The sequence below is a fragment of the Ips typographus genome, linkage group LG2 (genome assembly GCF_016097725.1).
Source record: "Ips typographus isolate SLU linkage group LG2, UJ_Ityp_2.0, whole genome shotgun sequence".
Classification (NCBI taxonomy): domain Eukaryota; kingdom Metazoa; phylum Arthropoda; class Insecta; order Coleoptera; family Curculionidae; genus Ips; species Ips typographus.
The window spans coordinates 22,726,122-22,750,314 of record NC_138423.1 but is presented as its reverse complement, the minus strand read 5'-3'; the positions used below and the strand labels follow the sequence as shown (position 1 = coordinate 22,750,314).

Genomic DNA, 24,193 nt, shown 5'->3' with positions numbered 1-24,193 from the left:
ATCCTGATTTTTGCAACTTTTGAGCATGGTTTGACGTTAGTGACAGTTGTCACGTGATTTCAGAAGACTATTTAGCTAGACTATGAAGTGACAATTGTCAAAATAACTGTCATAAATCTCAGAAACACGTTTTATATTAAATACTGCAAGAAAACGTTCCTAAACCCTGACCATACTCTAATGGTTTGTCAGTTTTGACGTTATTGACAGTTGTTACGTGATTTCAGAAGACTATGAAGTGACAATTTCGTCTTGTTTCGAAAACTGTGTTAAAATATAATTCTTGCAAAGTCTAGTAAAATGTTGAGAATTCTGCCAATTGTGACAGACATCACGTGGTTTTAGAGAATAATTTGGAGTAAGAAAATGACTGTTTTAAGCGCATTTTTAGAATCCTTATTAAATTTCCTAATTCCTATTCAATATCAATAAACTGAAAGAGTATATGAAGAGTTTCACAACCAACATAATAGCAATAACGTAATTAAAAACGGTAGATCATATACAAAAAACAGGAGAACGTTAGAAGAACTACAAAAACGGTAGACCTGGCAACATTGACAACGAATTAGAATAGAAGAAGAAAAACTTGTAGGTACCCTTTAGGACTATAAGCATATGGCGCCATCTAGTAGAAGGATATCAAAAATAATACAATTATAAGCTAGTGTCGCCACGTAGTGTCGACTAGCCGAACTAAGTAGTCTGCTGCAAGGTCGCTCCTTTTATTTTTTAATGTTTATTCTAGACGTTTAATAGATCCAGAAGGGCTCAAATACACAAAAAAGAGCATTTATACTAAAAGACCTTAAATTAAGTGAAATTAGCACTTAAACCTTTCAAAAATTGGAAAAATATACAGTTCATATCATTTAGAATTAACTTATTACTTAATAACTTTAATAGTTTTTGAGATTTAGAGTGGATCGACACTTTTACTTGACCACCCCGTATGTCAAAAGAGATTTGTTATCAATTTCGCGTTTTTTAAAAAAAAACGGTTGTTATTGTTTCTATGATTTTGCTGTAAAAAAATATTTTTTTTCCTAATTTTATCAAGGAAGCCAAATATTCATATTAATCATTAAAAAAAAAAACAAAAACCAACACTTACATACAAAATACAACATTCAACAAAAATGTTATATTCAAAATGTTAAGACAAAATCTAATGTGGGGGCAGATCCGCATGATCAGACTTTTGGGACAGTACTTTGGCTTCGCTTTTGGGTCCGTGAACGATGGTACAAATGTATCGAACAATATCGTCCAGCTCCATCGTTTTGAAACACTCCCAACGCGCTGCCACAGCGTAAAGTGAGTCCAGTTCGCTACTCACTAAATTTTGTAGCCGACCACAATGGTCGGCTAATTGCTCCTCCAAACGTCCAAAATGGTTATTGACCATTTTAATTAAATCTAGCTTGACTTTTTCCTCCGACACGTCCACGTCAGTTTCGTCAGATGATGGTCCCAGATTTCCAGCAAATTCTTGATGATGGTATTCTAAGAGATGGTCTGTTGGGTCAGGATCAAGTGCTGTAATTTCATTCATGTCTAGTTCAGCGGAAGATTTGTTAACCTAAGTTTAGTTAGATATTAAAAATCAAGTAAAGCTAGTAGAGATACTTACTGAAGAGGGACGTGACGTGGCAAGTGGTTTAAGAGGACCATGATATTCATGATCCTCTTCGAGGAAGCTGTCACTTTCAAACATTTCCAATGAGAGACCGTTTTCAAAAGAAAGTCTGTTCACAGGATCTAAGTGCAGTCTGGAACTGACTTGAGGTTTCAAATGATCAGGAACTTGATACACATTGACAGAGCCATCGTTAAGTCCCGCCACCATATACTGTTCATTACTGCTTATGTCTAAGGCTGTGACAGGTTGGTGAATGTTTTTTCTGTAATCTTATTTTTAATTAGTTATTGAGTTTAAGATTTAATTGGGGCCATACTTAAAAATACACTCCTTATTCAGCCGATCTACCACGCAAATCTTCCGATCAGCTCCTGCCGTAATTATCAACTTATCTTTATTGGAGGCGGCAATTCCAGTCACCGCCCCCGAATGCAATTGATACGTTTCGACTTTGCATCTTCCCACTATATCCCACACGATGACCATTCCATTATCGCACCCAATCCCCACTAAACCTTTAATTTTACTAAGACACTTTAACACTGTACAAACTCCCGGATTTTCCAGTACAACTTTATCCGACTCATCTATGTTGTACACTACCAAAAGATTATTACACACCACTGCCAGATCACTGAACGAACAAAATTCCATAGCTGATATCGCACCAGAAAGCTGCCCCACCTGCTTGGAAACGCAACGGTTTTTGGTATCATAGAGTATCACATCTCCGTGCTCTGTCCCCAAAGCTATCACTCGTTTAGTGTTGATTTTAAAACACAACGCAGTCACATCGACCACAGATGAAATGGTGTGCACCAGGGATAAACGGTCCGGATCCCTAAGGGCGAGAATTTGAGGACACCCCTGTTCTTGCAAAATGGCGATATAGCTGTTATCGTGACACCAGGATGTTTGAATGATCGCTTCTCCGGACCTGGGGATGTACTTGGAGATGGTTTTTAGGCTTCCTCGTTCTAGGGTGTGAATTTGGAGAGTTTTGCCAGCGGATGCAAACATGATGTTTTTTATTGAAATGACAGTATATGAATTCACCTGTGTTTGACATGAGTTGGTTACTGATTCTGTGAACTGTACATTAATTAGGCATAGTTTTTAAAGTAGGGTGTGTCTAAACTTGGGTAACTTTACTATGACCTAAACATTAATAGGCAAATTTGAATTTAAATCACACGTTAGCAATATCTTTGATAAACCGCCTTATATCTTGGTGATTCAAATTGGTATAAATTCCCGGATATCCACTACGACCACATCCATAGCCCCAGGAAATGACTCCTGCCAACTTCCCAGCATATGTTAAAGGACCTCCAGAGTCACCATAACAAGTATCTTTGCCAGTTTTTGATAGAAAACCTAGAACAAATCAATTCTGTTAAGTCTACAATGCATATATAAAGCCAAATTTGCCAATAATACAATTGTCAAACATTTATTCTTGACAAAAGTTTGAGACTTGTATTAATTCCAATGAAACGAATTATCTAGCAGGTATTTGCAAATTTGTATTAGAAGCAAATACAAATTTATTTAAAAACTGAATAACGGGTATTAAAACAAAGTATAATCTGTCAAAAATAAGTAATAGACTGAACTTGTTTTGCAGAGTATAATAGTGTATTTGTGTTTAGGTTTGGGTGAAAGTTTTCACTTTTTAAATACTCGTACATTGTTTTAGCAAAGTGAGATTACATATATTTAAACATTCTTTAATTAACTTACCTGCGCATATCATGCGATCTGTAATCTCTAAACCCCGTTTACGGTACAATCTTTGACATAACGTTCTATTTACAATTAAAATCTGAAATAACAAATTATTTGATAATTTAAAGTGAGTGCATAGTTAAAAATTAACTGTAAATTTTTATTGTTTGTTTTTGTTATTGTTTTTTTTCGTTATTTTTAACTGTCATAAGTAAATTATGTGGTTAGCTGGTTTTTACTTAAAAAAATCAACTACTTGCCTGAACAGACCTTAAGATGCGTGGTGTACTGTCATTAGTTTCTGTCATTGTTCCCCAACCACTTGCAGTTACTACAGAGCCTGAAAAAGTGTCACTTTTAAAACTTATGTGGTTTTAATGTTAATATACAGGGTGGTCCAGTTTTAAATGTCAATAATTCACCAATGGATAGCCAATCAAAAAATAAGTTGACATGCATTATGTCAATGGTTCAAAACGATTCAAATCTGGTCATCTGTGAGGTTTACGAGTTAATTTTTGACACTGAAAATAGTCAAAAATCAGGATTTTTTTTTATTCAATTAAACACTGGTAACAGTCCGAATTTTTGGACTAATTTAATTCTAAAAATTAGTGTTTAAAACTAATATCGTAGCATTTAATGCCAAAATTGTTTACTTTCATCAATGAAGAGTCTGAAACTTAACTTTTACTAGAAAAAATTGTTTAAAATTCGATTTTTCAGTCTTAAAGCAAAGTGAAACGTCTAGAAGTAAATTTAATACTGACAAAGCGTGAAATGGCATGTTTAAACCTATGGAAAATGTAAAAATAGTTTTTTAAGGCTCCTATGTCAAAAACTTGGTGAAGATAACCCTAAAACTCGATTTTCCTAGCTGAAAGCAGTTTTAAAGCCCTAAAAATAGTCCAGAGTTCTAAGAAAATCAAAAGCAAAGGAAACAAACCTGAAAAGTTAGTCTTCAAGTCAATTTTTATCAATCTAATGTCAATATCCTGTATTTAAGACTATTTTCCAGACTAAAATATTGAAAGGTATTTTCAATCTATGAAAACTTACTTCAATGGAAATTTTAAGCTTTTGATGTCACTTTTCATTGGTTTAGAGTTACTTTTTGGTGTCCAAGTCAATTTTCAAGGTTGAAATGTGTTAATTAGTAGTAAAAAATTGTAGATAAAGTAGTTTTTTATGGCTACAACCTAATTTTCACGACTAAAGTGCTTCAACTTATCTGAAAACTATAACGACTGACTACAAAGACAGTTTTTAAGCCTTTCAAGACAATTTTCACAGTTTCCAAGTCAATTGCCAAGGCTAAAATCTTTCAATTTGTGAAAACTGGTCAAAAGACAATTTTTAAGCCTCTCTAGTCAATTTTCACCGTTTCAAAGTAAACTTACTGGTTTCTAAGTCAATTTTCAAAACTAAAGTCTTTCAATTTGTCTGGAAACTATGAAAACTGGCTACAAACACATTTTTTAAGCTTTTTAAGTAAATTTTCACTGTTTTCAAGACAATTTTTAAGTTAAGTTGGGTTGATTTAGGGTCTTTGAACGTCATAACTCAATTATCTCGTAAACGAAGCTTCAAATCAGAATTTTATAAGAGGTACTTATTTTGGCAAATTGGACAAGTAAAGTAAAAAAAACTGAAATTTTTGAAAAATATCCAGTGACGTAGAGAATCAGGCAGAAACATTAAAACCATCTTCCTGTATCTACGCTACTGGAGAATTTTGGCAAACGTCATTCATAATAAGTATTAATTTCATAAGTGCTTATTCCAAATTTGATCAAAATTGCTACATCGGTCTGACAGTTATGACAAAAAACCGATTTTTTTAATTGAAATTTGAAGGACAGTATTTTTCTTAGGAAGCATGTTTCAGGAAAATGACATAATGCATGTCAACTTATTTTTTAATGGGCCATGCAATGGCGAATTATTGACATTTAAAACTGGACCACCCTGTAGTGTGTTGATATAGTAAGTTCTAGATTTACACTTCTAACTCATGGAAGTAGTCTTACCGGCATTAGGCTCACTCACTGCAATATCAACGTTTCTCACTTTCTTGCCCAAGTGAATTATTGGATCAACTTCAACAATTGCAACATCGTAATCCAGTTCGTCTTCTACATAACCAGGATGTTGGTGTATTGTAACTGCGTTAAATATCAATCCACCATTAGATCTATCTGTTGTTCCTGCTCGAAAGCTCAATTGAGATGCGTTCATTCTATACAAACAATTTTTTTAGCGCTGTTAGAGTTTAGAGTGTAATTAAGTTAGGATATACCCAAAAGTGCAATGTGCAGCCGTTATTACAAATTTAGTGGTTAATATTGAGGCTCCACAAAAGTAGATCTCTTCATCCATCATGGCTAGCTGATAAGCGCCCTCTTGAGTGAAATACTTGCGATTAACGTGTCTTCCTCCTACTATACTAGAATGTGTTAATCCGGAAGTAATTCCAAGGTCCGTTTTTACTGCTGAAGCTATATTCAGGTAAAAATTTTAAAATTATACATAGTTGACTATTACAAATTGCTGTAAACAAAGACAAAGTATAACTTTAAGTGACATGATTCAATGTGCTAAAACGGATGTGACGCTATTCAACATTTGGTCACGTGATTTTTTTCTCAGATATTCTGATTTAAAGATTCAAAGTTTATATTCATCTTTGTCTAGACTGTCTAGAGCATTTTGATATCCAAAAGTGTTCTCTTCATGTCATGGGTACTCTTCATGGAAGTGTATTTTTAAAATGTTCATACCTAAAATGAAAATGTTTCTTAGTATAGCTTTTCTAATTATATTAGTATTCTTATTATTAAATCGAGTTTACTTACCACCAATAGTAAACAATGTTAAGAAACCCAATTTTGAACATGTATACCAATCAGTCATATCGCTAATACAAAACAAACTGAAATACTAATCTGTATAGACTTTGATTCATCTATTTTGACTATTTGAATGTAATATCATCTGCGAGGATAAATGGCAACCAGAGCAGCGATTAATCAAAGGAAAAGCCAGTTTAAAAAGTGTACTATTAGTACCACGAACCATCACGGTTTATTAAACACACTATATCGTACTTTGAACAGTCCCATAACGAATTAGTGGCAATTAAACGACTGCATATCATGTAATTTTTAATTAAAACATTGTTTGGTCTTACACAAAAAAAATTATATTAGGTTCTCCTCGTTCCAATGATACCGTTAATATAACTCAAATATTCCGTTACTTTAGTGTAAACTCCAGGTGTGGAGGCTTGTCCGCAAATGTCACCCCAGGAAACGATACCAATTTGAACGCCGTTGGTGACTAAAGGACCACCCGAATCTCCCTAAAATTTGACGTTTTTTTTTTTAATATTTATATTATTAATATTAAAACAAAACGTACAGTACAAGAATCTTTTCCAGCTTCACCACCAGCACAAATCATGTTTGAAGTGACGGAAGACCCGTAGTAAGTAGATTGACATGTTGCAGTCGTAATCAATGGAAGAGAAACAACCTGAATGATATTAAAAGTATTATTAATAATACCAATTTAAAGGTTTATTGTTTTATCGTAAACAACTTGGCAAGATACTATAGTAATCTCTTTAATTCTAGTTATGGCAGTTATACGGTCAGAAAAAACAACAAAATAAAATTTGAAACACAACTGTCCGTTAATTTAAACGGAGAGAGTACTGGAGTTAGCGCCATCTCTAGGTTTAGTAACAAAGCAAATAGAATATTGTAATAACAGTAATGCTAACATGTGAAATATTTGTGTAAATTTCAGCACAGTAGAATGTTTGTCCTTTTTTTCAATTTACTATCTCAGTATATTGCTTGTACGAAATTCTTACTTGTAATACAGTTGCCAGATCACCATCGTTACTGGTCAATCCCCAACCGGTCGATACTGAAGTTTGACCATTGGATACTGCGGTTGAAGCATTTGGTAGGGAGATTGGTTGAATACCAGTTGCGTAAACCTATAAATTATTAATAAAATTAGATAATTATTTATTTTAGTTAATTACTAAACAAAATGCTCCATTACCAAAGGGGAAGCCAGCTCTATCAGAGCGATATCATTATCGAAAGTATCCAAGTTGAATTGCGAGTGAGAATAGATTGTTTTGACCGAAACAACTTGACCGCCACTAGTTCTTAATGAAGATCCGACACGAATTGTTATGTAAGATACTCTGGATCTGAAAGTATTCAATAATTAGTAACTTAATCGGGGGAAATTAAGTAAAACTCACTCGTCCGCAAAACAATGAGCAGCGGTTAAAATAAACGAGTTACTTAAAATTGAGCCTCCACATGCGTGGTAATTTTCGATCATAATCGATACTTGATAAGGGTAATCGGCAATGTCGGCATTTTCCCCACCTACAATTCGGATAATTGACGATAAAGGGGCGCTTTGGATGGCAGTTGGTAATGCATTCCCTAAAAAATCAAAATTTCTTTGATTAGACAAAACATTTTTTTATTTTCACATAAAAGTGTTCTAATTTTAAAAAAAAATGTTATTTTCAATCAAGAAACCCAATAAATGTCAGTTTTGTGCATATACAAAGTTATTATTTGGGCACCAATTGGTTCTGCAACCAAACATTTGCTGTTCCAGACAAACTTATAATTCACTCTCTTCACTTAGAAAGAGTTGTTAATATTTTATTATTCAATGTTGTTGTTTAATATGCAGGTGTCAATTATCATAAGCTTAAGGTAAAGAAGAATTAGAACTTGTAGTTTTCGTTCTCCGTTCCCATTTTAGAGCTTAATTCTTTTTAGAAACGACAATCTAAATAATTACCAAAAAATGTTTTATAAAAATTAAGTCACTTATGTTTCACCTATCCATTATTAATACATAATACTTTGGAAAGGGTGTTAGTGTCAATAAGTTATAGTGTCAATAGCTTTTTTCTGGTTCATAATTCTGAACCGTTCAGGAACTGTTTTCGAACTGATTTGGGCCATCTGCATGGATGAGATAAGTATTGCTGTGTACTAATTTACTTTATGTACAAATTATCGTGCAAATGATACATTTCAGAATTAATAACCCGAACAAAGCTTATAACAATTATAGGCGGGCGTTATTATAACGCCCGCTTATAACACCCTGAATTTTTTTTTATATTAGCAGTAGCAGGTTTAGTGTTCCATGCTATAAAAACTTCCTATTCCCTGTATTAGGATGCTCTTGACTTTTAGGTAATAAACTTTCATTAGCTTTTGTGTTTTCTTTTAGATTTAGTAAAATTTTGTTCAGCTTTTGCCATTTTCACTGACTGACAGGACTATCAAAGTCACATAATTCAGGTACAATAAACACTAAACAATCAATGCCAGAAACAGTAAATAATAAGTTAGGGAGAGTATAATGTTTATAAGGACATTATGTTCTCTCTAACGCCCTTGGTACATAAATAGCTATTTTGTTAGACACAATGTTGCACTGGATCTATTTTTTTACCGAGTCACGTGTTTCCTTATTTCTTTTTTTAAAGAGCTGTCACGTGTACTCCTGAATGAACTTAAAAATGACGATTGTTTCAGACATTACGGTGTTTTTTTCATCAGCTCAATTGACTTTAAACTCGTGAAGAAAGTAAAATTGCATTCCAACCCAGAAAAAAACCTCTAAAAGAGGGGGTTTTATGTAACACAATTTGACAGTTTGTTATGCCAACAGAACTGTCAGATGATGTAATTTTCACCTCAAAACGAACAGTGCCATGACCGATATAAAACCAGTACACTCACAACATTACGTAATACTTAAACATTTTATCGAAAAAGACACCAAAATTTAGTTCTATAGTGTTTCAATTTAAATGCAAGTGAATAATGATCATATTTATGTATTCATTATTAGCCAAGAACGATAAGAATGCTATTTGTAATACATTAAACCTTTGAGCAATTGTCTACTTTGAAATCGTCACAATCTAATACTGCCTATTTGTTTACTTTTGACGCTTTTAGTTTGAGTAGACGGTATCTTTTATGAAATTTACTTTAAAATGCATTTAACACTTTAAAAACCACCTACTTAATAATTGTTGACAGTTTAGTTTTTAAGTGGTAGTTTGATAAACAGGAAACACTTTTGCAATATTTGAAAACACAGTTGAATGTCCTTCTATTAGTAATTATTGATAAAAACTTCCACAATTTTTAACCTTTCTCTGTACTACTACAGTAGCACACACTTGACGTGTATTTGGAACACTTCAACATAATCAAAATATGGCAAAAAATGTAACTTACCAATACTAAAAATGCACAAAACAAAAATCGCAGAACCAAACATTTTACACTCAACTATCATGCAACTCGCCGCCGCAAATATTATTTTAAATACAAAACGTAGACAACCGTCGACCAAACACCGTTTAATCTAAAATACAAAAATTAATTCCCTTTTATAAACCTGAAAAGATAATAAGATTTAAAAGTAGGTATTTCAGATTATGTGTTTATAAAAAAAAATACCTTTACGAGGAAGCCACTTATCCGGATCTGCAGGTCCTTTTGATAATATCGGTAGGCATTTTATGACGCTTTATGCTCGATATACGATTATGTGAAGTTGTTGTGCAGACAGAGCTCTTTAAAAATACACGTTTTAATTATTGTTATTTGTCTGTTTGATGTTCTACTGGTTTTCGAGATATTGACGGTGAAGTGGTCCTTGCATAACAAAGTGGTCATGAACAGACATAATGGCCACCTAGCCCACGTGATATTATTGCCATTTCATACAGAATGATCATGTGACAAACTGTCAGATGATGAGACGAAACGCGAAAAAATTACTGTTTAGTCACTTAAGTTTGATTGTTAGAGAATTCTGGCAGTTTTACAACAGTTTTTAACGGTTTAAGCATTAAGTAGTGTTTAGTTAGAGGATTCTGGCAATTTCAAAATGGCTCCCGGAAGCTTTTGGGACTTAAACTTGATTGTTAGAGTCTTCTGCTAGTTTTACAACGGCCTTCAATGGTTTAAGTAATGTTTAGAAGCTTCTGTGGCAATTTCAAAATGGCCGTTTGGCACATTGAAAGCTAACTGCAACCGCACATTTCATTCTCTTGACGTTTGACAGCTTTGACAATCTAAAAAACGGTCGTTGCGACAACTCCCTAATTGAGTAATTTTTGATCTGTCAAATGCAAGAACCTTTAACATTACCTCAAATCAAAATGAAACTAAACAATAAACGAACATATCTATTGCTCAGCAACAACCATTGCTATCAATCTGATGATCATTAAAATGGAGCACTAACCTAGATATTTTTTGACATTTTGATTAAAAGCAACCAAAACCATACATATCAATATATCGCTCATGTATTGCATAGTGATTGGAGACTTTCGCGTTTCTACCATCTTTTTCTAATTATATCAATGTCAATCAAACATGACACAATAGAAATTGTGCTGCTATCTTGGTTCAAACTAGAATCCCTTTAGCTTCTAGTTCTGAAAGAGTTTAACAGATGACAATTTTAAGGCATTAGAGAGTCGTTGCAGCGCTACAGCAATTCGAATGCTAAACAACAATTATTTCCTGTTTTTTAAAAAAAAACACCCATTTATGGAAATAAATAGGAATGGTCCAACAACAAAATTATATAAGTAATCCAGTCGATGAATTCAGATAAGCGTTTGACAATGACAATGACAACATTGCGACCTAATTTTCGCCTACTAGACCCTTTATTGTATTTTCTGTCATTTCCCACATGCACTTTGGCAACAATGCCTATTTCTGTGACGTCATCTTAATTAATTTTGATTTTCTGTATATATTGCTCTCGCTCAATCCATATGATATGATGGCATGGTGTGTTTTTCCATTTTTTTTTATCCCTGGCACCTGTTGTTACTTTCTGCATTTGCCGAAACTGTGTATATTTGTTCTAGTAATATTGCTTCAGTTAACACCGCTGATTTGTCGTTATAATATTTGTTTAAGATAAATCGTCACGTTTTATTAGTTATACCACGAATTTTCATCAGTCTATTTGCGCAAAGTTGCGATGAGCGCTCAAAAAAGTAATTTCGTGTTTTTAGGCCCTTTGTTGGTGTTCACGTATGTTTTTTGTAGTTTTCCTCAACCGAGTGTTAAAAATCAGAGAAAAGTTTTGATTTTTTTTAATCGGATATTTGTGTTTACTTGTGCGGTTATTTGGTTAATATTGGATGGTGCAGCTATATTGAGTCAGTCATACAAGTTGAGTGAAGCCTTAATGACAACACCGCAATCTATACTTTTGCCGGCAGAAATAATGGGTCTTATCCTGCAAGGAGTGTTGGCCATATTCTCTTTAACAATCGTCATTTCTTTTGGATTCGTTCATCCAAAAGGAATTACCAACATGTTTACTGTATTAGACCAAATAGATGCGGTAATTGATTTCAATATTAAGGAATTCAGTTGTCAATTCTATTTTAATCTTATGATTTTCCTGCTCCTTCCCACAGTGTACGAGTTCTATAGCCTCTGGTTCTGGAAAGAGATGTTTCAAAAACCAACATTATTTAGTGTTTACTTTTTGCGCGTCTTTCAAACATTCCAAACCTCGCTCATTGTGACCACAATGAACACACTGTGTTACCATCTCTATCAACGACTAAAACGACTGCATAGTCTGTTGTTAAAATTTGAACCTTCCGAACCAAACTTGCAAGAAATTCGACGTTGTCTAAATCTAACTTCAAAGTACTTTTTACTTCAGCAATTGAAGAAGACTAGGTCACTTCTATGTGACCAAATTGATAACGTTAATACCATGTTTGGATTACCTCTTTTGTGCTTCATAGTGACTTCCATAACAATAGTCTGCTATTATGTTATTTGCATTATAACATCTATTACATATGCAGATATAGACATTTTTGATGACAGACTACGATTGTATATCGTTTGCTCTATAGGAATTTTCTTTACTGCTGTAAGTGACTAATATGACAATTGCATTCTTATAGAATATTACTGTTTTAGATGGAAGTTCTAACTTTGGCTTGGTGTGGAGCCTTACTTTCCGCAGAAACTGCGAAAACACACAAAATCTCTTTTAATCTACTCAATGGATTGAATCGTCCAGTACAAATGGGACCACAACTATTGATATGGAAAGAACTGAAGTGTTTAGCGGTTCAGAGCGGTTTTCGGAAACCATTTGTTAGTGCCCACGGTGTTTTCCAAGTGGATTTTAGTATTCTTGGTGTTATCATTGGAAGCGTTACCTCTTACATTATAGTAGTTCAACAGTACATGGCTCAATGTGATGGATTTCATCACCCTAGTAGAGAAAATGTTAGTAGTAATGAGTTGAGGTTTTTGTATCCTTAATAATAAACTTATGTTACCCAAACAGAAAAATGTTTAGTTTTGCACCAGGAATTTTTACAACGTCAAAGGCATACGTTAAATTTCATACTTTAAATAATTAGTAATTAAGTACTCATTAAATTGTAATCATTATTTTTGCAAACAAGTCGTGGATCTATCATAAGCTCTTAAGTTTTTAAGCTTTTAAGTTTTGTTTCAGAACCTGTAGGAATAAATTGCGTTATCTTTAACAAATACTTACTGCATGTGCTATTTCTACTAAACTAGTAATGAACTATGGATAACCACATTATATGCATTTTTGCCTTGATCTCAGTTTCAAAAGATTTTAAAGTATTAGTAATTTCAGCTTGCAAGTATATGTTTGCTTGGAAGCAGTTTGAACCTAAATATATCACAATGTTTTATTGTTTTCTGGTTTTGCTCTGAAAATTTATGTACTCATTAGTTATCAATTAATTGAAAGTGTACAAAACTAATGTTTTAGACATAAATAAAAGAAGAATAAGAACAAAAAACCAACTGAAAGAAATAAAATTGACCATTAATAATAATCTGTACTTATATAAAGGTGTTATGAAAGTCAAACAAAAATACAAAGCAAGTATAAAAAAGGATTTTCTTACAGAAACTATACTACTTTACACTTTTTGGCCCCATTGTCAACTTATAGCTAAAACAAATATTATGGTTATAAAAAAAAAACAGTCTAAAAAGTGTCATGAATCAATAACTGTACTAAAGTACTTCTAATCAAGTCTCCTGAAAATCTTTTCATACTGTAATCCACTTTAGTTTTGGTAACTAAACTACATTTCTCATACCGATGTAGAACACAACTATTTTCAAACAAACTTGGCAACTTTGTATACCCAACCCAGGTTGTATTTTGCAGCTTACTTACTTCCAACACCAAATTGAATTTATAGTCATCAATCAGTTCAAAGTTTTGCAACACCATTGGTTTCTTTTGCTCTAAATTGTTCAAACAAAATTTGTATACTGGTAACCTGATTTTTGCTGTGTTTGAGTGGGGCAGTGCTTGATCTGCAGAAGGTACCACATAGTCGTTCACCCCTAAAAATAGGGAGTATTTGGTCTGGCCAGTGGTTCTTAATTTGCAGTCATACTCAAGTGCAACACTACTGAAACTTTGAGAATAAGGTGAATTTACTGGATAAAATGTAATCCAAATATTCAGAGTGGTAGAAAAATTTCTGAGAAGTTTGACAAATCTGTGAGGTAAATCTTGATGGTGGTACACTATAAAACTTTCAACCCCCAACATACTATGGAAACTAATAAATTCTAATAAAGATTTGGTAGACAACATTTCAGGACCTACACACAATGTACTGTTAAACATAAGTTGTGAATTTACAGTGTTGTGAACTAATACAGTAATATATTTTGCCTGTCCTTGCACCTTAAAACCAACTGCATAAGGTAGAGATTTAACTGATTCAAATGTACAACTATACAAATAAACTTTATAATCACTTTCATCTTGAATACTAAACGCCTCCAATTTGCCTTTAACTGGAATACCCCCATTTTCCAAAAACAAGTAACACTGCCTTGGGAGAGAGCTTTGAGGATGTTGCACTAATATGCCTTTAATCAAATTGTTAGGCAACAAAAAGGCGCTGAACGTAAAGGCGCTCGATGTGGTACTTATAGCTTGCCATACAGGTTGAGGGCCCCAATCGTGTTCCAGCATTAAATTTGGGCTACGCTCCAGTTCACTTACATTGCAGGGTGTTCCAAAGAAGTTGAACACTTCCAAAACTTGATGGAGACGGTTATATTGATGTCTGTATATTAAAAATAGGCCTAAACTTAGCACTGATGTAAAAAGCAGTACCAGCCGCTGGTACTTTCTCATGGTAGTTTATGAAACGTTTTAAGATTGCAAATTTATGAAAAAAATTAACAAAAACAAACAAACTGTAAACTAAAATGAGGTTATAATGTGCAAAACAATACGTAATTCTTCTTTTACGTACATTTTATCATCAGTGACGTAACTGGTTTTATGTCATCACATGACTTTTTACCCTTCGTAAACGATTTTTCCACGTGACCATCCCTGACCCGTGTTTTAGTTACTACATTCCTTAAGCAAAAAGAAGACCTAACCTAACCTAACCAAACATGCAAAATTGTTTTTGTATTTTGTTTTAAATTTTTTCTTAAAATTGGAACTTAAATATTGATTAAACCAAGAACAAATCCAGATTGCTGGATTTTATGACTTATAATGGAATTTACTTCTATGTCTGATAAGATTTTGCGTACAATTGAAAACATAATCAAAAATGATCCCCAAATGTAACCTTATTAAAAGTTTTTTGTTTCTATTTTAATAATAATTTAATATTTCTAGTGAGGATTTTACTATTATTCCGACCGATGATAACTCAATGAACAAAAGCCCCGTGTTATACGAAAATCATCATTTAGGTCTGGAGTCCTGGTGCATCAAGTATGTGTATGAGTATGTTTGCTCCCAACTTTTGTCAAGTCAACAAAACTCCACCCAAAAAAGAATTAGTTGCAGTCAAAGAGATACTTTGGAATATTTGATTAAGGGTGGTTTATTAATTAACCCTGATGTAACCACTTTTTGGAATATGAGAAGGCAATTGGTTGAAATGGATGCTCTGCAGTATGAGAATGAGTTGTTATTCAGGTTAGTTTACCACTGAAAAGTAATCAGTAATAATAATATACCTAATCGAATTTTCAGTAAACTGGTACTAACAAGAAAGCCTAAAGCAAATGAAGCATTTGCATATCGAAGATGGCTTTTGAGCAGAATTATGGATAAATTTAAACCACATCTAACACCACCATTCAGTTTGTTGGAGAATGAACTTACTGTTTGTAGTTTAACTGCAACACATGCTCCCAATAATTATCATTCATGGACCCATAGAAAATGGTGTTTGTTAAATTTAGTTCACTATCACCCAGAAATGATTCCAGTTGAGTTGGAGTTTAGTGCACAGTGGGTCAATGAGCATGTATCTGAAAACTCTGGGTATCACTACAGGCAAATTTTGATAGATTATATGAAAAAATTCAGTATCAAAGTGCCAAAACAGTATTTTCTTAAAGTAGTTGAAAAGTTGAATATTTCAATTGAAACTGAGTTTGATCAGTTAATAGTATTTCTGTTAGGATCTGGAAGTAACAAATCATCAAATGATTCTACAGAGTATGTAAACTATATCATTTTACTGTTGTATGAACTTACAGTACTAATTAATGGCATTGATAAAGATTTTAACGAGCATGAATCACTTTGGCTTCACAGGCGTTATGTGATATACAGACTGCTGGAGAGCTCACTGAATTTTTTAGGGGATAAACTCACTTTGTGTAAAAACTTTAATGACCTTGATACACTGTCTGACTCAAATTCAAATATGCTGAACTGCATTTGTAATGAAAGTTACCAGGCAAAACAGCCCAAGATTTTTAAATGTCAACCTTCCAGGTTTGAAGGTACTAATTTGTGTAGTATTTTAGGTGATATAGAGAGGAAATTTATGGCTAGGAATAGTTTGAGAAGTCCTTTACAGGGTGAGTATGCAAAAAGACATGAAAAATGGCTTAAGTATGTAGTCAGTTTTGATATAAATGAGTACAGAAGTAGAGATTAATTTTGTTTTAAATATAGATAGACTGTTAAAATTCCAATATAATTTTTTTCTTCCTAATTATCCAAAAATAGGCTAAAAAGCTAGAAACATTAATAATTTATATTTTGTATTTATTCAGATATTATATTAGTTTTTTTGACAGTATTCTTTTTGAAACTGTCCAGTTTAGGGGCATCTTAATATGACCAGTCGATTTATTTATTCTCCGAAAATTTTGAATAAAATAGTGTTATTTTAGGTTTTTAATGTCCTTTGTTTTGTATTATATTACTTTGTGTAAGAGTTTGTTTTAATTTTTACCTACTAAATAAATATTATGACTGTTGAGACCCTTTTTTTTATTCTGTAGCATCCATAAATGATATTTCCTATACGCCCTAATGCTTGGTACTCTTGGTAGAACTATTTTAGTGCTTTAGACCAGCTTTTTTTTAACTGTGTTTTGTATTTGCTTTAAATTTATTTAAGAAGTAATCTTCAAATCTAACTATAACACGCTCTGTTTGTGTTATTTGCTGAGGAACTACACCTGGTTTCACCTTTTCCTCTCTGTATGTAGCCTGATCAGTCTGAAAATAGAATATATTTTACTTGAACTCTTTCTAACACTTTCCGGCTGGGTCGGTCTTTAAAACACCAGAATTATTTAAAAAAATGTATTTATCAGAAACAAGAAACTAAATAAGTGTCAATCATAATACTCAATAGTCAGCTAATCTATAAAGTAACCGGGCAACATTCATACAGGAACTACAATAACAGTTCAAACGGAATTTTTCATCAGAAACGCCATACCGTGTTTCCTAAAATGTTTATCATGCGCCTCGGAATCGGTAAACTGCTCCAAACAAACCTTGCACTGGTTCTCTTTGACGTTATTAGCCAAGTAAGGGTTCTTCACCACTTTAGCTAATTCGTTCACAGCGCTCCGGTCAAAACAGTCGTTGTTCAAAAAATACTGATCCGAATCCGATATGTTGTGAAAGTGCATCAGATGTTTGATCAAGGACGGTTTTACCACAAAACATTCCCCGCATTCCATGCATTGATACGCTGTGGAAATGTGTCGGTGGCTTTTAACGTGCTGGTGGAAACTGTCCCGGTCCGGATTTCTGTGACTACAAAGTCGGCATTGGTAAACTCCGTCGAATGGAATTGGTTCATCGGCAATTAGATCGTTCTCCGGATCAGGTTTTTTTACTTTATTTGGTTTGTGACGTTTCTTTGGTCGGTTTTCGTCGCTAGACTCGCCCCTTTTTTGCGGTGAGCCATCATGCGACCCATCCAAATCACTATTGCTAGAACTAAAGCTCCGAGTCTGGTTTATGTCGTCCCGATCAATCTCTATATCCAGTTTTTCAACTAAAACTTGAGGTTTGGCGTATTTGCATTCCGTTTGATGTCTTCGTCGTTCGTTCAGTTCGATTTGAGTTTTGCACAGAATGCATACGCATCTTTCGGGCACGAGTACGGTCTTTTTTAGCAACGTCGGCGGACCTCGTCCCAAGTTAGAAAGACATTTACTACAGTACGCGGACGGTTTAGATTTCAGAAAGATCGTTTTGATTTTGCATATTCTGCATTGACCGGAAGCGTACTTTGATGGTATGCCGTTACTAATATTACGAGTTCTTCGTACGATTCCTGATTTTTGTACTTTGCAGTTTCGAAGGTGCGTTGCCATAGTTTGAGTAGACCTGAAACAATAAAAACTTTGCAACTAAAATAGGATTTTTGCTTTTGTGGATCCCTATGGAGCCTTTCGATATTACTGTATTGATAAGGTTCAAATTGCCTTAACAATCATTTTTTATGCGCTCACACTAGAGACCCTCCAATTGGGTTGAGGGATTTACGAGGTGTTGGAGTTTTGAAATTATGACACTTCTTGTCAATTGTATCACGTATTTTACACTTTAATTACACGTAGTAATTCTTGAGCAATAAATAAGGTAAACTAGAGTAGGGTGGCTGAGTAAAGTGCCTTAGCAGGATCAGAGATAAGTTGCCTTATAGCAAGAGTTCCTTCAAAGTGAAGGATTGGATTGGTTTGTGAGAAAGGGTAAAATATAGATAGGTTGCAAATAGCAAGAGTACCTTTCAAAGTGAAGGATTTAGAGATTGTTATGGGTTTGAGAGCTTGGTTTTGAGAGAGTTTGTTTCGGATCGCAGCTTGATTTTATAGTCCAAAATTCAGTTTTCTATACCCGTCCAAATGGCCCATTTGAGATAAGCTTAAACAAAGAGGACTGGAAATAAAAATATGAAACGGTGAAGCAACAGATAAGTTTTATTGCATCACGTGTGAAAGTTTCCGTTTTGGGTAAAAAATAACTGTGTTCTTTATAAAAGTTAGAATTTCCTAAACTTTGGAAGAAATATTGCTCAACTCTACAAAATGGTTCTTAGTAAATCTACGTTTGATGGGTTGTAAATGAAATTGCTGTTGGGACACATCTGGCATTGGTTAATAAATTGTTGGACTTTGACAACAATTACTAAGGTGAAAAATGTCTGAAAACCCTGCAAATTTAAATTGAATGTTACATTGAAATTTCTAAATATTCAAATATTCTCCTCCTTCTAAAAATTGTTAGAGAGCCCTGCGCAACTGTCCTCAACCTGCTTAGAAAAATCGTTTAAAATGCCCAGAAGTCTAAACACTATCAAAAACCTTCTAAAAATTGTCAGAGGACTTTACAAGTGTCCTAAACCTTCGAAAAATCATTTAAAATGCCCAGAAGTCTCTAAATACTATCAAAAACCCCTTAAAAATTGTCAGAGAACTCTAAGTGTCCTAAACCTAAGAAAACCGTTTATAATGGCCAAAGGCGTCTAAATACTATAATTCACTGATATAGATAGTATACTGCAGTTTTTATACCACGGTAGATAATCAGATTCTTTAAGAAATAAAATATAGAAATAAATAGCATAGCAATTGATTTTTTCGAGATATCTAAAGCGAGAATTAGCTGGCAGATTGCTTTTATAAAGCAGAGCCAAAAACAAAACCAAGCAAAATACACAACTTATAAACACAAATTAAACAGTTACTTACCTAAAATAGCCTTTGCAATATTTGCACATGTAAATGTAAATACATCGAGACAGATCTTTGCAGTGATAATCCATGTGTTCTTTAAAATCCTGATAATTCATGTCCGGTTTGTCACAGCACTGTAAAATTTAAAAAAATTAAATAAAACTAAACAGATAGTTTGAAAAACTTGGCCTTACCAAACATGAATATATTTTTGAGATATTTACGTTCCCTTCTTGGTGTGTTGCACGATGCGTATCGCACTCTTCCATTTTCAAAAACGATTCATCACATTTTCCGCACCGAAACTTGTTTTCGATATGGACCATCCTAAAATGCGGCCCGAACGTTGTTTCCGATGCAAATATTTTTCCACATCTTTTACCCGGACATCTGCAATCATTTCAGCATCATCAGTAATAAGCCCACTTTCAAAAAAAATCACTTACCTAAACCTGACTGATTTCACCAAGTGATAACACACTTCCTCCATGTGGGTTTTAAGTAACGACAATTGAGGAAATTCCAGGGCACAGTCTGGACAAACAAAGGGAGGATGTTTGGCGTGAATTCGCACGTGAGCCTACAAGACAAATACCCTCAAATTTGAAATATAATTAATCCTAAGATTAATTTACTTTGAAAGAGCAGGGAGTAGGACAAATCAGTTTGCACTCAGGACAACGATTTCCTTCACTATTTGGTTTATTTTCTCCTAAGATATGGTTTCCAAGACTCGAGTCAATTATGGTTAACTTACATTCTGGACATTTAATTTCTGCACTGAAAATCATAACAAAATTAGTAGCAGTTAAAATACAAGTGTCAAAGCGTTTGAAACAAACTACTAACCTGCTAATAGACTCATCCACTGATTCAATTTTAGTTATTACAGGCATAATAACGTTATCGGGTGTCTTATTATTACAACTGTCATCTTCAGTATTTGTTACCGTATTAGTTGCAATGTTGTTTGGTACTGTTAACATGGTATTGTCACTTGACTGTGGGCGAGACTCTTGGTCGGATGGATCAGAGCACTCGTTTGGCTGCAATTACACTTAATTAACTAAACACCAACAAAAAAAAATTAAATACTAACAGTTCCATTACTGTGAGATTCATCTGGGTCACTTTTGATGCGGATCGCAGGCTGAATTTGAGTGCCATTGCACGTTGGCGGTTGACACTCATTCAAACTGATAAACACACACTTTGGTATATTTTTGGCTATCTGCCTTAAGCTTAACCCATCAATCTCCCCATTTTGGTCTGTTCGATTGATTACCAGGTTGGTGGGAGTTAAACTAATTATTTCATTCCCTTTATCTGCCGGTTCAGGAATGTAACATTGGGAATTGATAAACTCATCACCTTAATTAACAAAAAAAAGCGCTACAAACATTTGTTTATATTTGTGCAAAAGGCTTACCATTACTAACACACTCCTCTTCCACATCAAAAATATATGGAACATCACCGATTCTGGAGAATCCAGCCAATCCCAAAGGAAGAGCTGATATTTCCAGGTTTTTTAGGTCTATATACCCTTTATTTGGTTCGAAATGTTCGCGACAATGCAATAAGAATGAACATCTACAAAATTGTTACTTGTAGACATTAACTCTAAATATTCTGATTGTCTGAGCTCACCTGTTATAAAAAGTGATTGCATTATTATTACACCCAGTGCATTTATACTTGAGTACTACAGCTCTGCGATTTATGTGGCCTAGGAACGACTTTTTTGAGTAAAATAGGTGCTTGCATGAGTAGCAAGCATAGGATTGCAAGCCGAGAGCTGGCTTGAAGGCAATCCATTCTTTGGCATTATTGTTTTCAAATAGTAAGTCCCATTTCCCATAAGCGTCTCGTCTGGAAACCTGCAAGAACGTTTATTAATTATTTGTTTTGTTTTAATAGCGCCTTAACAAAGCAGCTTTGAAATACATTGCATTACAACAACTAAACAAGTGTATAATATTGAGTTTATGTTAATAGGAAAAAGGTAGATAGGGGATTTTTCCCAAAAAATAGAGGATTTTCTTTGGGGTATTTTGTGATGATATTTTTTCCACAGAATTCCTCCTGAGGGAAAAATATTTACCAAAGGAGTAACTGATGAGGAATGCATTATACCTTAAAATCTGTGGAAGAGAGCTATTGTATTTAATTTTGGCATGCACAACAGAGTTCTAGGCCAGTTTTCTGACTTATTAGTGTTTTCTCCATAAAAACTCTGTTTTGACAAAAGAAAGCAGATGTTTGGGCTACATTTTGATGTTTGAACGAACTTCCTAACTGTCACAGGGACCGAGTTATAATCTCTCAAATTACGACATCTTCAAAAAAAACTTCTTTACTTTCACTGCTCTGTTTCCTGGTCATTATCTTGGTTATTTGTAATTTTTGAAAAAATTGAGTTTAGTTAAAAGAAAATCAAAATTTCGTGCAACAATTCAATGTTTGAACAAACCTTCTAGCTGTCATAGTAACTCAGCTAGTGTGTGTCAAAAGAGGAGGAAAAGTAACAGTTTGGGGATTTTTTTACTTCAACTAGACAAATCCAGTTGACAGAGGTGGCCACCATGAAAATCATAATCTTGCATTTTCCTTTTTTTGGTAATTTGGAGAAAAATTTGTTTGGATTGTTTAGGCTAACAATGCTGCAAAAAATGGAATGTGCACTGTTAATACAGTGTATAACAACAAATACCATTTTTTGTTAAGAATAAGGAATTTAAAAGTAATGATTTCATTCAAAAACTGTACTTGCTCTTTGAGAGGTCTGTTCACTGGGATATTAACAACCATGAAACTGCATTTTTTACATGTCTAAGCAATTTTGCTAGTCAAGACCTAATTTTGATAAATTTGTCTAGCTGTAGTTAGGTTATAGGGTCTTATTGCTTTGATTTGGTTAAGCCTTTTCGTGTTTCTATTGTAAAAACCCCCTTGCATGTTAAAAAATAACTTGGATAGTCCACTGCCCTTTTTGACATGTTAACTAACATAAAATGATAGGACAAGTATCAAAGTATCCAGATCGTCAATGGTGCTGACACTCGAGTGGTTTGGCTTATTTTCAAACTTACAAAGTTATGAGTTTATACCTCAGAAAATAGCTAGAGAAAATACCATGTGTTTGACAGACGCTCTATTATTACCAGCAAGTGTCTCTACTAAGAGCACATCAGGCTCATTGCATGTGTGTAACTTGGTGTGTATTAGGAAGTGTATTAGGGCGTCATTTCAGCCAGTTGAAGCTTAAACCTACAGACTGTTGACCAGTTCCAGGCAATTTGTCTGTAAAAACTTACCGCAAACAGCCCGGTGGATTCTCCAGTGTCAGGTGCCATCACAAACCTGCAAGGTAACAAACTGACATTGGCAGTCAAATTTAAACTACGTCCTATAGTCCTACTCACACTTTACCAGCTCTACGGATATTAGCCGCTAAGGATTTCAGAAACTGGCCAATATTGTTCACAAAAATAACGAAACCAGGACGTTTTGTAATCCACTCTGTCCACTACACCTTTCTTGACATAGACTAGACAATAGACAGTGAACCTAGCCACAAGCACTGAGGCAGTAAGACGTCCCAAACCGCTCTGCGATTGGTCAGTAAACAAAGGGAAACGTCAATTGTCAATCTACCCGTCTCACCTTGATGCGTTCACCTTTAGTTGCGCATCTCACTCTACTATTCACAGAAATGCTCTGCGTCTATACTAGAAAGGAAGGAACGCATATCGATAGACTTATTTGTGTCGATCGTCGATCGTTATAATGATTCATGATTTTATTTTGGTTTAATTATTGAAAAAAAACTATAAACTCATCTACCTCCTACGTTATTCTTAAACATGGAATTTAAAAAAAATATTATTAATTAATGTTTGTACTTTTTTTGCTAGTATATAATTTCAGTGAACTGTAATAGATGGAGCTACCGTCATCACAGACGTGTACATGGATTTTAAAAGTGTCACGTAATGAATGGGTCGCAGTACTGGTCCTAATTATGAGGCATAATATAGAAGCAAGTGTATTTAAAAACTAACACGATCAATAAGGTTAGGTTCAAGGTACCGTTTGTTTTTGAGACTCTATCGAGCCACCAGTTAATGTAACGTCACGAGGAAGTAATTTGACAGTTGGTCAATTTATGGTTATGTCATCACATCGTATGATGTAATAATGGCCGCATTCGTTTTCAAGCTTCGAAGAGCGTTTTTGACGTCACAATGACGTAATTTGACAGTTGGTTAAATTATGCTTTTGCTAAATTACGTCATCGTGACGTCAAAAACGCTCTGTTCGCTCCATGGAGCTTGAAAACGAATGAGGCTCAAATGTATCCATTTTCTCCACACACTCACAAACGATGCCTAAGATAAGTGTTGTTTAGACTGTGCACCTAATCTGCGATATTCAAATTTCAATCTAGCTTAAGTTGTCTTTGGGAGGCAGATTGATCCAACTTAGGCTAGGTTTTAATTTGAATCTATACTGATTTTACATATTTGACAGTTTGAATTACATACATCTTTGATGTTCACCACAAATTTTTTCTACTTCTGTCAGTACTTTCAGGAAAATATTTTTAGTACAAAAATGAGTTTTTAAAACTACATTTATTGTCAGTGGCGTGTAGAATTTAGTTTCATCATAGAACCTCATTATTTAAATAACTATTTTTCTAAAGAATGTT

The 24,193-nt window shown here is 34.1% G+C and overlaps 7 protein-coding genes and 2 long non-coding RNA genes across 11 annotated transcripts; 4 read left to right on the top strand and 5 right to left on the bottom strand.

The window, feature by feature from the left end:
• Positions 1-1,129: 1,129 nt before the first annotated feature.
• LOC145740653 (uncharacterized) lies at positions 1,130-2,811 on the bottom strand. The gene is made up of 3 exons (XM_081996261.1): positions 1,959-2,811; positions 1,634-1,904; positions 1,130-1,582 (listed from the first exon to the last, which is right to left on the bottom strand). The coding sequence occupies exons 1-3, from the start codon at positions 2,660-2,662 to the stop codon at positions 1,169-1,171; spliced, it is 1,389 nt and encodes a 462-aa protein (XP_081852387.1). The 5' UTR covers positions 2,663-2,811; the 3' UTR covers positions 1,130-1,168.
• On the bottom strand, positions 2,694-6,433 carry LOC145723935 (trypsin-1-like). 2 transcript variants are annotated; one of them, XM_081971957.1, is made up of 6 exons: positions 6,226-6,433; positions 5,670-5,868; positions 5,401-5,609; positions 3,631-3,710; positions 3,386-3,467; positions 2,694-3,019 (listed from the first exon to the last, which is right to left on the bottom strand). In XM_081971957.1, the coding sequence occupies exons 1-6, from the start codon at positions 6,281-6,283 to the stop codon at positions 2,832-2,834; spliced, it is 816 nt and encodes a 271-aa protein (XP_081828083.1). In that variant the 5' UTR covers positions 6,284-6,433; the 3' UTR covers positions 2,694-2,831. The 2 variants fall into 2 exon arrangements, with proteins under 2 accessions (XP_081828083.1, XP_081828084.1); XM_081971958.1 differs by having other exon boundaries at positions 5,670-6,150; positions 6,226-6,407.
• Positions 6,434-6,521: 88 nt separating this feature from the next.
• Positions 6,522-9,824, bottom strand: LOC145723936 (trypsin-like). The gene is made up of 6 exons (XM_081971959.1): positions 9,676-9,824; positions 7,653-7,842; positions 7,445-7,598; positions 7,248-7,376; positions 6,791-6,904; positions 6,522-6,731 (listed from the first exon to the last, which is right to left on the bottom strand). The coding sequence occupies exons 1-6, from the start codon at positions 9,734-9,736 to the stop codon at positions 6,576-6,578; spliced, it is 804 nt and encodes a 267-aa protein (XP_081828085.1). The 5' UTR covers positions 9,737-9,824; the 3' UTR covers positions 6,522-6,575.
• On the top strand, positions 6,810-7,582 carry LOC145723937 (uncharacterized). Its single transcript, XR_014176885.1, has 2 exons — positions 6,810-6,946; positions 7,006-7,582. It is a non-coding gene; the product is annotated as an uncharacterized LOC145723937 (long non-coding RNA).
• Positions 9,825-9,904: 80 nt separating the features above from the next.
• On the top strand, positions 9,905-11,324 carry LOC145723938 (uncharacterized). The gene is made up of 3 exons (XR_014176886.1): positions 9,905-10,239; positions 10,303-10,844; positions 10,888-11,324. It is a non-coding gene; the product is annotated as an uncharacterized LOC145723938 (long non-coding RNA).
• Positions 11,325-11,346: 22 nt separating this feature from the next.
• On the top strand, positions 11,347-12,789 carry LOC145723933 (uncharacterized). Its single transcript, XM_081971954.1, has 2 exons — positions 11,347-12,364; positions 12,415-12,789. Exons 1-2 carry the CDS (start codon positions 11,450-11,452, stop codon positions 12,763-12,765), a joined length of 1,266 nt encoding a protein of 421 aa, XP_081828080.1. The 5' UTR covers positions 11,347-11,449; the 3' UTR covers positions 12,766-12,789.
• Positions 12,790-13,370: 581 nt separating this feature from the next.
• LOC145723934 (uncharacterized) lies at positions 13,371-14,736 on the bottom strand. Its single transcript, XM_081971955.1, has one exon. It carries the CDS (start codon positions 14,648-14,650, stop codon positions 13,475-13,477), a length of 1,176 nt encoding a protein of 391 aa, XP_081828081.1. The 5' UTR covers positions 14,651-14,736; the 3' UTR covers positions 13,371-13,474.
• A 158-nt stretch (positions 14,737-14,894) lies between these two features.
• temp (protein prenyltransferase alpha subunit repeat-containing protein tempura) lies at positions 14,895-16,760 on the top strand. The gene is made up of 3 exons (XM_081971953.1): positions 14,895-15,096; positions 15,152-15,457; positions 15,515-16,760. Exons 1-3 carry the CDS (start codon positions 15,026-15,028, stop codon positions 16,431-16,433), a joined length of 1,296 nt encoding a protein of 431 aa, XP_081828079.1. The 5' UTR covers positions 14,895-15,025; the 3' UTR covers positions 16,434-16,760.
• Positions 16,761-17,075: 315 nt separating this feature from the next.
• LOC145724058 (zinc finger protein 532-like) lies at positions 17,076-23,340 on the bottom strand. Of its 2 annotated transcripts, none has more exons than XM_081972131.1 (11): positions 22,905-23,340; positions 22,797-22,857; positions 21,130-21,359; positions 20,909-21,072; positions 20,579-20,850; positions 20,329-20,525; positions 20,115-20,259; positions 19,926-20,059; positions 19,674-19,869; positions 19,495-19,613; positions 17,076-18,130 (listed from the first exon to the last, which is right to left on the bottom strand). In XM_081972131.1, exons 2-11 carry the CDS (start codon positions 22,833-22,835, stop codon positions 17,197-17,199), a joined length of 2,430 nt encoding a protein of 809 aa, XP_081828257.1. In that variant the 5' UTR covers positions 22,836-22,857; positions 22,905-23,340; the 3' UTR covers positions 17,076-17,196. The 2 variants fall into 2 exon arrangements, with proteins under 2 accessions (XP_081828257.1, XP_081828256.1); XM_081972130.1 differs by having other exon boundaries at positions 22,797-22,842; positions 22,905-23,339.
• Between the last annotated feature and the right edge of the window lie 853 nt (positions 23,341-24,193).